At 33.1% G+C, this 13,603-nt stretch overlaps 1 protein-coding gene across 1 annotated transcript in view; it reads right to left on the reverse strand.

The window, feature by feature from the left end:
• Positions 1 to 1,059: 1,059 nt before the first annotated feature.
• Men-b (Malic enzyme b) overlaps positions 1,060 to 13,603 on the reverse strand; it is a 38,050-nt gene continuing 25,506 nt past the window's right edge. Inside the window, exons 7-12 of the mRNA XM_068765479.1 lie at positions 12,228 to 12,410; positions 11,359 to 11,581; positions 8,103 to 8,245; positions 6,087 to 6,257; positions 4,946 to 5,069; positions 1,060 to 3,397 (exon numbers count right to left, since the gene is read on the reverse strand). Coding sequence (XP_068621580.1) covers positions 3,237 to 3,397; positions 4,946 to 5,069; positions 6,087 to 6,257; positions 8,103 to 8,245; positions 11,359 to 11,581; positions 12,228 to 12,410 — 1,005 coding nt within the window. The 3' untranslated portion in view covers positions 1,060 to 3,236. The remainder of the gene's footprint in view (positions 3,398 to 4,945; positions 5,070 to 6,086; positions 6,258 to 8,102; positions 8,246 to 11,358; positions 11,582 to 12,227; positions 12,411 to 13,603) is intronic.

Below are 13,603 nucleotides of genomic sequence, written 5' to 3' on the forward strand. Positions count from 1 at the left end.
CTCCTTAGAATCGGTTCAGCGGACCTTTGTTTTTATAACAAACATTCCAATGCGCCCGCGCGCCAACCTCAATAGTTTCATTCACATGAATGTGAATGAAACCCGAAAGAAGGGCCCTGGCCTCGGTCGAGTTCACTAAGTCACGTCTCACGCACAAACGCAATTTGAATTGAATTTGTTTCTTTATCTCTTCTGTTTATATTCAACAATGTTTTAGCTTTGTGACTCCGTTCTGACAGTAAACAATCACATCAACTGCTTTCGGCTTCTTCCCTTCCCCTTCATCGCAAGCTATCTCGAGGTTTACTGTCAGCAGATCAAATTGTATATATGTACATTATATCTGTTCACAGGTGCGAGTGTTATGACTAAAATAGCCTTCGACCATGGAGGTTGAACCTATTCGTATCTCGCATCGGCACGAACACATCCTGTCAACTACCGGCGCTCCTCGTTTCGACCTGCTTCCGCCTGACCAGTCGTAGGAGATCGTACGGCTGCTTACCACCACCTGCAGTGTAAAAACAGACCAAGCCTTTTGCCCACTACCATTTTTAAATTAAATATGTTTTTCTTCTGTTGCCAAGTTCGCAGATTCTTTTCACCTTCCACACCTTGGACAGGCCAGAAGACATGATCGTTACAAGTCTTAAGAACATTGTAAAAATGGTCGCAAAGAATGTATTATGGATTTTTCTCAGTATTAAAAACCCTCAATTTAAAATGAAGAATGCTATTTATAGATGTCGATTTGATGCTAGTTTCTGTCAAATTGGGCTCTTCTTACATTCTTCTCATGACGTAAACTAGTGATCAGCATTAATGATCCTGAATGGATAGTATAAATATAAAATAAAATTTAATGACAATATTTCGTAGCCCATATATTCACGATCTTAATTTAATTCAACTTTCTATTAAATTGGGATTTTCTTCAGATACATGTGATCACTACATAAATGTAAATGATAAATAAAAATAAATAAATATAATAAAATAGGAAAAAATATGTAACAATAAAACAACATTATTTGGAACATATTTAATTAGTAACATCAATTAACGTCAACATTTTCGTTCTAATGTACACAATAAGTTCTCGCATTTCGATCCAAAACGTCATAAAATTAAAAAGAATTTAATTGACCTGTAAGAAATCACTTAAAATTATATGAGAACATAACTATTAATGAAACCAAAGCAAATAGACAGCACATGTAGTGTATTAACTTGCGTAAGAACGCATATTAGAAAACGCACAAATAGAAAATCAACGTATTTTTTATATTTTCGTTATTATTTATATCTAACATCGTCACAGCAACTCAAATCACTTTGTATCAATAGATACCTGTCTAATGTAACATAAATTACTAGTTTAAAATACTCGAAGTACAACTCGAAGTTTTCGCTCAGCGAAAATATTTTCTCTATCTATCAATAAAGAATACTGAAATTAATATAAACTAACTTCCGAATCGCAAAGAAATCGACTTTTTAAATCGATTTTGTAAATAGATCGCGAAGATCAATTATGTATCAATAATTATACATGGTATTTTCGATAAATGCAAGTAAGTTTAAAACCAATACTACATCAAATAATTATTAGTTTATTAAACATTATTTATTTATTAATACGATTTATCAGTGGCCATTTTGAAAATGAAAACAGTTTCTTGAAATCATTGAATTTCACTGTAAATAAACACCAAAAAACTTACCACTGGTTTTGTTTATACATCAACTTTCCATGTTTTTCGAAAATTTAATTCCTCCATGGTTCCTTATATATTACAGTAAATATTGTTCTTCTTTCTAGCTTGAGGTAATGTTGCCCTTTAACTATTTTTTTTTAAATCAAATGTTGCCTGTTTTGACGACATTATGAATCAATTTTCTTTTAAAAGCATATGGTGTTACGCAGACCTAATCTTACTATTACTCGAATATTATTCTATTTGCGCTATCAGATACTTGCCTAAATGTCTTTATAACCACCATTTTCAATACTTAATGTTACAAATATACACAAAAAATGCATAAATTAGATGCGCTGATGTAATCAAAAATGATTAATGCTGTGGTGACTAGATTAGGATTGATTCATCCCATTTATCAATGTTCCTGTTAAAATAATACACAAGCAGTATCAAAGAGAAATAATACGCTTAGATTTTAATACAATAGTGTAACGCACCAAGAGGCATGGTGGATCATTATCAGAGATCGGATAATGCGTCTTTACCTAAAAATTATGGATGGATCCTTTGTATCTTAAAAAGAAAAGTTTGCAATTTTGCAATACGTAAAGAGACGGTAAACTATAGTCGCTGTAGTCATTTTCCTGTCCTATGGCTGAAATGATGATGACTATATCGACTGTAATCTCCAATGCCAATATGTCCAATGCTGAATCCAGCATCTACCAACCATCTTAACAAGTTTCCTTGTCCGCCTTGTGGGTGGGATGTCCCATTCTACGTTTACCGGTCTGTAATCTTCACTTCAGAACCTAGTCCTAACCTTAGGTAAATATGCATAAGATACACGATCTCTGATCATAATACTTAAAAAAATACATTCGGCTAAAACGCAAATGTTTCGTCAAGAAGCACATGTTAAAAATTACAACCTTTCTTTTCGATTAGGAAATATAACGGTACACACATTAAATATAGATGAACATAGTCAGAAATCAAAAAGAAATACCTAAATACGATTAATTAAAAAAAAAGAAATTAAGAACATTCCAATAAAATGAATAATATTTTGTGAATGTTAAAAAGGCCACTGTTACTATACGTTCACGCTGAATAAATCTAAATTTATTCCGAAACACTACTCACTACTACACACAGACAGAGATATAAATATAATGAGTATGATCACTAATCTACATATGTTATCCAATATTTCATCGCGGTGAAGCGTTGGACTTTGACGTCAAAATATGGAGAGATAAATGTAATACCTCTGTAGCAAAAAGTAAAAAATGGACATCATGTTTGAACACTTTTTATAGTTTGGCTCATCAAGCCTTCAGCTGCCGTTTAACCCTTATTGTTTAACTTTACTAGTGCTGTTATAACAAAAAAAGTGAGAGATATATTTAAAATTTTTAGACCTCTTCAATAATTTGTATATAATTTCACAATATCTCATGGACTGATAAAATTTTGAATTAATGTAACATTTGCCAAATACAATTTAGAAGGTCTAAAAATTATTACTTTTTAAATATTCTTGGGCACCGGTTGTATAGGTCTCACGTTGAATTTTTCTTCAGGTTTCCATCCCCATACAACTGGCATAGAACTTTCATAGTTGTAGTTGTACATTTGATTTTCAACATGTTTCGCAAGGTCCTTTGGCTCCGGATACACTGAGGCGAGTCCTGTAAATTATTAAATTTATTTTATGTATAATAAAATATAACAAAACTGAGTTCTTTACTACTACAATATATTTATGGCTGTTCCAAAATTTAGTTACTGTTTAAGGCATAAGTTCCCAACTTTTCATAGACTACCACACCCATTACAAGAAAATTCAAACACCCTCTTTTTCAAGACAGTTAATTATACCAATTTTATATGTATTAATCTCCAAAAGTTTATTGAAGTCATAACATGAAATCATAACCAATAACATGAGAAATAATATTTTATTAAATACATCTGGATATAGCGAATAGGTCTACTAAATTGGCTTTTTGCTATTTTCTAGAACATTGAAATGTGTTGTACAAACAGAAATGTGAGATGGCTCTGTAACCTGATGAAGGATTTAAGGCTGTTAAAAGTAAACAGCCCATCTTTGTAAAGGACTTCTAAAACATTTAAATTTTGGTTTGGAAGAGAGGTAAACCTGGTCGGTACAGGTGAACACCAATGCATTGCTAGGAGGGTCTACGGAAACTCTTACAACGCAATGGAACAGCAGCCACATGATTATTTCTTTAAAATAAACATTATGGTAACACCATACACCCCACATCTTGCCTTCTATTTACTTCACTCGCAGCGACTTTTATAATAAGAGCTAGCGCCCACAACAGGGCGGTACTGCTTCCGTCGGGAACTTATGATATAAGTCTACATATTCTACATCTATTATCTATGGCTACATACTAAAATTAAATAAAATTACTATAAAACGAAAATTCAAATTCAGTTACGATTTTTCTCCTTTAAAATAATAATCTTCTTTGATGAAATTAATGGCAAGGAAAAGGACGTCCTTCACATGAATCATAGCCAATCATGGTATTAGCTGGCCATCCATATCTATCAGATAAACTGGATGTATAGCGAAAATTGTATTGGCACATTTTAACGTGCTTGGCCATATCCTTTGGTGTTGGATATAACGAACATTGCCCTGGTGAGTTTTTAATAAGTATATAAATATATAAATCTGTATTAATATCATCGGACGATAAAATATCAAAAATGAAAAAAAAAAAAAAACAAACCAGAGTATTTTTCAAATAATTTTATCGTTCATTCATTTTATACCTGCACATAATGAAAACAAACTGTAAATCTATGAGTCCTTAAATATTTTTCCCTAATTATATAACTATAAAAAATTAGCAGTAATACATATAGATGAAAGAAAAAGATTCAATCGGTTCAATGATAGAAAGAGGAACTTTACTTCAATTGTCTCTATAATTATAATAATATTTAAAAGCAATGATTGTTTACTGTCATTTTTTAACTCTCTCTTAACGTGTATGTATATGTATATATATATATATATATACATATATATATATATATATATATATATACATATATATATATATATATATATATAATATATATTTATCTTTTCCATAATAAGCCAACACTTTATCCTAATGTAAATATTCAACAGAATATCCAATAGTTATTGTTACATTAATCAATGTTAAAAATTGTAATCTATCATAACATACCCTCATCGTAGGCCATTTTTGCAACTTCTATTGCGATGGAAAGAGATACATCTTTCACCTCGGCCAGCGAGGGATAAATGCGTCCAATCGAAAGGTCAGCTTCGCTCACATAATTAGCTAGAGTCTGAAAAGTGAAAATTTAAAATTTGTTTTACATTTCATTATAAATTAAAATATATGCTATATAAATAATAAATAATAAAAAGACCACTAAATGAGATTTAAGGTATAGATATTTTAAAGCAAAAAAAAAAGATTTTTAGAAAATTAAAAAATAATTTAGTGAATATAGTTTAAAATAGTTTAAGAATTAAATTAGGAAATACAGTAGTAATTTAGTTCTAAACATTCGTAAACACTGAAAAACAGAAGCAAAAAAAGGAAATATTAATAGTGATTGTAAAAACAAAAAAGGCGCGAATGGTAATGTCTGTGGGATATAAATTCAATAATAAAAAAATCTATGTCAAAAGAAAGATAATAGAAGTTGTCTGAACAACAATCGTACATATAATTGAGTCTTCAAATATTGCGAGCCTAATATTGCAATACCATAGATAAAATTTTGTAGTTTTGACTGCTGGTCTATTTAAAAAATAATTTAAAACATGTATCAGCAAACTCCATACCGACAAAGTTATTAGCCGGTCACAAAAAACATAAATGTATGGTATAAATTTCAGAGTAATAACTTTATTTATAGGCTTAATTATAAACAACGATTATTTCCAAAAAATTGGTTTTCTATTTACCACTCTCCAAGCCTTCAATAATTATGAGATATTTTGTAGCTCAAATCATTATGGTATTAGGAAATTCATCTATATTTAAACAGATATTAATATATATTTAATTTAAATAGGCCATAATTGCTAAGCTTATATCTATACGTTGATAAATGAATAAAGCAGAAAAACAACATTAAAGGTCTCTTTAAATAATAAAAAAATAAACGCACAGTCTATATTAGATTAATTATGGACAAGAATTTATATTTCCTTACAGTGATAGTATGAAAAAATAAATTTATGAAGTGTATATATTTCTGCATTCTAGGAATCGTATGGTGCTGGTAGGTAGTCCAAGGGTTACAAAAAACTTATGATAGAGTAACAAGTAATCAACAGTTACAAAAACTCACTCTAGCGGCAGTCAAAAACATAGTCTCCGGTATATGGTGAGTGGCAGTAGCAATGACTCCAAGGGCAATACCAGGGAATATGTAAGAATTGTTTCCTTGTCCTGTATGATATTCCTTGCCATTATATTGAACTGGTGGGAATGGAGAGCCTGAAGCGAAAATGCAGCGACCCTGAAAAAAATTAATTCAACATTTCTTTATTCATGTAGGCATTTCGTGAAGTTTTGAATTGTCAATTATTTTAACATTAGAAGTAGTACGCTACCACCTGCTTGGAATACTAATCTCCAAAGAGCAATTGAAACTAAATTATTCATTAAACCAAGTTCCACACACATTTCTTTCAATCAAAACTGTAATTTTTTTTAGCTATAATTTTTTTTAAAAAGATAGGCAAAGCATTTGATCTCCGTCTCACCTGATGTTAAGTGATGAAGAGGTAGATCTCTTCATTACTTAACATCATCGTAAACGATGCTACATGCTTGCTCAGAAGAAAACTATTCACTCTTGACTTGAAAAGATCTCCAAGTTATAGTTAGCTGGAAACAACGCAGTTGTTCTATACTTTGGCTGTTCGCACCATAAAAATAATATTTAAACGCTTGGTGCAGGTTGGAAGCTAGAGTAGATAGATGTAAGAATTATCATAGAGACGGTGGAATTAATTGATGTAACTTGGATGCTCATTTCCATTTCTCCCCATTTCAGACGAGTATTTCTTCGAACTACGTCCGGGACTGTGGTGGATCTCCTCATTCCTGATTCGATATAGATATATCATCTAAATGCGATACAAAATAGATGTATTATTGAATACTGCAGTTGAACCACAAACAATTACGTTTTCATACAATGCCACGTTTCTTTAAATAGCTCTATTGTATTAAACCGCTTCTGCTCGGGGAAATCTTATGTGATTTACTGATAATAAATCTCTTTTGCGAGAGACTGCTTAGCGGTTTGGTGTTTATTATTTACTAAATTATAATACGCAAATGTTTTCGATTTATAGCGCCGTAGCCACTGGTTACTTTTTTTTCTAGATTGTGTCAGACAAAATTCTCACTAAGATAGAGAATAATGATGGAACGTAATACAGACACTACTCTCTCTTTGCTACTCCACCTCTACTATAGAAATAGACAAAGACAAATCCGACTCTAAAGTCAAAGTCAAAATAGCTTAGTTACGACTTCATTACAATCATTTATAATCTTCAGCTTAAAATAACTGTTACGTTAGTTCATAACGCGCCACCTACTGATTACATTTTTTTTTTCCTTAATAGCACAATTCACAGCCAAATTATTATTTGCTTCGCGATAAGAAACTTATATTGAGAAGGCTGGATAATGATTTTGAATGAAAACCCCGTATGTTTTATAATAGGAAACCTGTTCGTTTGGCTATAAATCTCGAGACTATAATACGAAAAAATGTATTAAGCAAAATTATGTCAATGTATTATGGTTGCAATTTGTAAACTGTCATCAAAAGATCATGTCATTGAGACATAAAATAATAAATATTATAAGATCATATTTTTGTATAGGTGACTGTTGCCCTACTGGTACCATGATTACGTAAGCTCTTTGCATCAGCTACATATCCTACAATTACGGATGAACCCTACATAGACATTTTATCACCCGCGGCCTTCGGTTGCACGATCGATGTGCCGCGCTCACATATTTGCATTGGGAAGCAATTTAAAAGCCAAATACATGTTTTACCGATGCACCAAAACACGTAATGCGTATGACTGCTCTTGACGTATATTTTACTGTACCAATCAATCACTAAAGATGGATTGTAAATTACATAATCTTAAAATAATCATATCTGTAACTTATATGTACATGTGTTAGATTTATAAATAAAGAGAAATATATGTTAGCTACTTATGCAGGCAGTTTTCAACGAGTACTAATGGAAGTCTATGGGGGAGGTCTATGAGAATAGGTGACGTACGACGCTGAAATGATGATTATCTATGATAATACATTCACTCACTTCAGTGTGATCGTATGCGGCCTGTGCGGTACACTCCGCTTTGCTTGTTGGGTTCGAAAGAGCAAAGATAACAGGTCTCTCGATATTCTTCGCCATTTGCTTCAGCACGTTAGGAGTAAAAGCGCCGCCGACAGTCGAGCAACCTGTAAGATGAAATTGATCGTTTTTAACACTAAAATCATCCATAAAGGGTGGTTATATGATGGCAAGGTTTATTAATTTACACTTTCTTAACCTTCATTAACAATAATATTTTCGTAATATCATTTATGAATATGTAATTACCGCGATGGGTTCAATTATGAATACTTCATATAAAAATCACCCATAAAGCATGCGAAAAAAATTATTTAATACAGTAAGTTACTTTATTCGAAAGTTAATAACGGCCAATCTGTACAGTCTGTTTTTACCAAATAACCATGAATTTAGCATTTGACAACACGTGCAAATAATAAAACAGTTTTATGAAATTCTGTTCGAGCAATGCATCGCGTGTTTCGCCCATTTTGCCGTAATCGTTCTACCGACAGTACTATTCGCAATATGGTGGATAAAATTGAATCTATTGGTTCACTGCATACCAACCTGCATATACGTCAACTAAACGCATAATCTGCCCAAAACATCGCCGCTGTCTGATTTCATGTCGTTCACAAGAACTCGGACTTTCACAGACCATTACTTGAATTTAGTGTCGTGACGAGCGTGCAACCTTACGAATTTCTTCTGACCCAGGGACTAAAGGTAAACGTTCATAAACAACGATATGTGTTCGCTGAATGGGCTTTGGAGTAGTTGGCAACTGACCCTAATTTTCATCGATAATTTGTCTTCAGCGAGCGGGTTTCTTTCTGAACAGGTACGTAAAAAATATTGTCTAATTTGGAACTAAATCAAACCACAAGAAATCCAAGAACGTCCAATGCGTCCCAAAAGCCAGTTTTTGATACGTATTTTGAGCTAGCGGCGTCAATGATCCATATTTCTTTGAAGGATATTGGCTAGGCAATAACCATTTTTTGTCCTGAATTGGACGGTCTGACCACCAACGACCCAAAGTTTCAACAGTAAGCGCTATGTTCTATTGTATATGCCCGCGCCACATTGAATATTCTGAACGAGCGATTTGAGGTCATGCTCATCTTACGTGGACGTAATGTGAACTGGCCACCGAGATCGAGCGAAGTGTTAGTAGCATGTGAATGCAAACCACAAACCACAGCGGTAATTAAAGGCAACTTAACTTATGCCTGGAAATAGTATAAATATAAGAAAATAAAAAAAATATGCATGGAAATAGAGACCAGATTCTAAGTTACCAAGCCTCTAAGCACTTTGGGCTTCATCTCAAACCTGGTGAAGCTGCAAATGCTAGCTGACAAACACCATTTGTCAAAAAATAAACAAACAAACCAGCATTTACCCGCATGAATGACCTTTTACAATCGATCTCTAGCACAAGGTCGCAGTCCGTAAGTTTTAATTTACGGACCAAATTCGATAGCGGAACCGTTTAAGTAGATATAAGTAATTTGCCGCATTGCTATATGCGAGATAATCATTTGAAATGTTAAACGCACTGCATCACAGATGTTTAACAATATACAGGATGATTAGTTATAGCTGTAAAAGTATTAAAAGGGTAAACGTACAGCTCAAATTAATGTATGGTAAATCGTTCCCTAAAAAATTTAGCGATTAAAAAATTACAATATAGTAAGCGTTTTAAAAATTCCAAATTCGGATTACGACATAATAAAATTAATTATTGATTATAATGTGTTCCGGCAGACATTGTACTGCCAGGAGTAATTTGGCTTTTCGCATTCCAATATTTAAAAAATGCATAAAATTTCAGTGATCACTTTATATAGCTTTAAAGCTTTTTGCTGGCAAGTGAGCTAAACGTTCATGCCTTTAAAGCTTTTACACCTAACCAAGCATTCTATATACCATCGGAATAGAAAATAATTGCTATATTCGTCATTCTAAATTCAAACTACATTATCCTCGAAAAATACACCCTGTGTTCTTTATAAATGGAATAAAACTATCGTATTCAGCTTCCTGAATTCAAACTACATTCTTAAAAAAAAATACTAGACTCGTTACAATTGACCGTTAATGTCATACAACAAACAACGGAACAATATTAATAAACAAGATGACAAATGCTTTCAAGGGCATTTCTTTCATCAGTCAAACATTGAAATTACCTTCGTAATTAATTATATACAGTACAAAAGGACAGAACAATAACTGATAAAACAAACATTTAATCGTAACTGTGTTTTGTACGTACATTCGCCTGAAACAAAACATTTGAAGCAACGCCTACTTTTGTTTACGTCATTTAGTGTCGTTAAAAATGTCATCTACCCGGAAGACATTTTGTGATTTTTTAATGAATCGGTCAATCTAATATATACAGTTCAAAATTGTTTTGTTTTACATCATTGATTCTGTTAAATCAATTTTATTCAATTAATCATCATCATCATCATGTCAACCGATAGACGCCCACTGCGAAGCCTCCTACAAAGATCGCCACGACGATCGGTCTTACGCTGCCCGCATCCAAGGACTTCTTGACCTTTTAACTATGTCGTCGGTCAAAATAGTAGGTGGTCTACCTACGCCACGCTCTACTGGCTTGTGATCGTCACTCGTGCACGTGCAATGTACTACCTACTGCCACTTCAGACGAACAATTATTCAAGTTACGTGGATGACTTTGGTTCTTCTGCAGATCTCCTCAATTCTGAATCCATCTCGCAACGCAACTCCGAGCATAGTCATTACTTTCCATGTAAACTTGAGCGTATTTTTAAAGGCCATCGCAAGCGACAATGTCTCGGATCCGTGGGTCATCTATTGGCGACACACACTGGTCAAAGGCGCGCGTCTTCAGACATTGCAGTATCCTTTATCTATTTAAGTAAAAGTTGTCACCTAATTTTGCGAATGATTGTCATATAATTTTAATTACTTAATGTCAGGAAATCTACTTAGTTTGTCTCATTGATCGTACAACTATATCATCATCATGTCAGTCGTAAGACGTCATCTGCTGGACATAAGCCTACTCTATATATTTCCAATAAGTTCCTATAACTAAAAGTAAAAGTATCAAATTTAATAACAGTACAAAATTTATAAAAAAATAATGAATAAGAAAGAAAAGAAATCATATGAAACCGAGTGAATACCAGTGGGAATGGATTTAAAAAAAATAGTAAAGATGTCTTATTACCAATGAGACAGCTAGGTTTTATCTTCGCCACACAGGCCTCGAAGTCCTTCTCCGGTTCGATGTCCTTTCCGAAAGCCTTTGCATGCTCGGGAACTCCGCCCTCGCGACGCGTCGACAGAAGACCGTCCACGTCGAACATGTAGACACGCTCGCGGGCCTGCCTCTCGGTCAGACCTTCGGCCATCATGGCCGCTACCGTCAAATTTGCAATACCATTGGAAGCCTAAAAGTAAGCCCTATTTTAATATATCCATTATTAAGAATAAATGTTATTATATATATGAAATTACATAACACTAAAACCCGATTTCATCCATCGCAATGAGAATTTAAATGTTTAATTTTAACAAAAATAAAGTTACATGTGTATTTTACGAAGAAATTAGATATGTTATACCTGTTACAATTGAGAGAATTGATAAAATTAATATATATGCGTGTCTCACAAATCAACGTCAAATTACATCACTACTTATCAACTGACATTTTTATTTCCTATTTTTCTATAATAAAAAAATATCAACATCCCATTATTTAAAAAAATTAAACTATTCAAAAAATGTTTACTGGCAGTTCAGTAAATTCACACCAATATGGCTTAATTTAGTAAGAAAATCGTTATTTCATATCACATTATATAAAATAATACTCATAATAGAATGGAAAAGATAGAAATAAGGACCAAATATATCATTTCACATTTGCGCTAAAATTAAAAATTATTGAACACGTAAGTAGTGTTCAAAAATTTTTTATTTAAAAGAAAAAAAATAATTACTAATTGAAAGGAAAATCTGGTGAGTTTAGCTAGTTATATCTATAAAAACTTGCTTATGCATATATGATAGACATAAATAGGTACTACTTACAGAGCCGGCACCAAGAAACAGATAAATATTCTCGCTGAGTTTTCTCTTGGTCACTCTAACGGCAGCCATCAGTCCAGCGACCGCCACGCTAGCAGTGCCTTGAATGTCATCGTTGAAGGTGCAATACTTGTTACGATACTTCTGAAGTAAACGTCCCGCGTTTATCAATGCAAAGTCTTCAAACTGTTGAAAAAAATGATAATTATTATATTTATAAGGGATTTTTCAACAAACAGGTTAAACTACGGGACAAACATCAATCGCGGATTACAAGCAACAAAACATCTCGTCTAATATCTTAGTGCATTTAATCAAAAGTCCAATGACCAATATACCAATGATGACTGATAAAACGTGGTTTCCCACTCTGGGTCTCATTGGAAAATCACTCAACGAGCCATGGCCAAGGAGATGCAATCAAGAATAGGAAGTTCCTTATACAAAGGAAATTTACACATGTAGCTTGGACGATTGGGAAATTGAAGCGTCAATAGATAGGCCATAAAGCGAGCGGAACGGATATCCTCTAGGGTCTTAACGATCTGGAACGGAGATCACGGTAAGGAAAGAATATAGACTGCTTCCAACCGCTTCTATTGGAAATCTATAAAGACATGTTCAGCAGTTGACATCCTAGGAAAGAAGTGATGATAATAAATGATGATTTAAATAATGTTACACAGCAATCGAAACAATAAATCTATTGCAAACTCAATTTGCGAATCGCAAAGTTTAACGTACTTCAGCTGTTAATTGCCCTTCTCAATCAAACTATTAACTTTTGTATGGCAACGTTTAAGAGAAGCCTCAATGATGCTTCTATAGAATGAATTACAGCAAAAAAACTAAAGATCATTATTTTCTTCAGTCACGCCATGACTTGATAAGAGTTTATCGATTAATCTATTTTAATAAGTTTCTTGAAATGGAAAAAAATTACAAAATTGCACAGAGAATTATTTTTAAATTATATATTTAATCGTTTGCTGTGAACTTCGCGCGTTTGACAGTGCAATTTGAATTTCACGCTAATAATAAATATATTAAAATGTATAATAACAAACATTCAATTCGATTAAGCCTTTGAGAGAAAAGGGGGAAAAAGATATGTTTATTTATCATCAACTATAGACACCATTCGCTGACCTTTCGTATTTCCAATTATCTACAACATTATGATTCAAAAAATAGATTTTTTTTTTATTTTAAAATGCTATAATTCAGCACGGAAGAATAAATACTTTCTATAATGTTTCAATCGCTCGTGCAAGCGCAGACCGTTGTAGCGGAAAGGTTCTCGAGTGACGACCACGTGCCGGTTGACGCGGCGTGGGTAGGCAAGGCCACCCTAGTAGGTGGAAGGAGTCCTAAGGGCC

Source organism: Battus philenor, unplaced genomic scaffold (genome assembly GCF_028537555.1).
Source record: "Battus philenor isolate CCGP_79_NKW_IND1 unplaced genomic scaffold, ilBatPhil1.0.hap1 SCAF_10, whole genome shotgun sequence".
NCBI lineage: Eukaryota > Metazoa > Arthropoda > Insecta > Lepidoptera > Papilionidae > Battus > Battus philenor.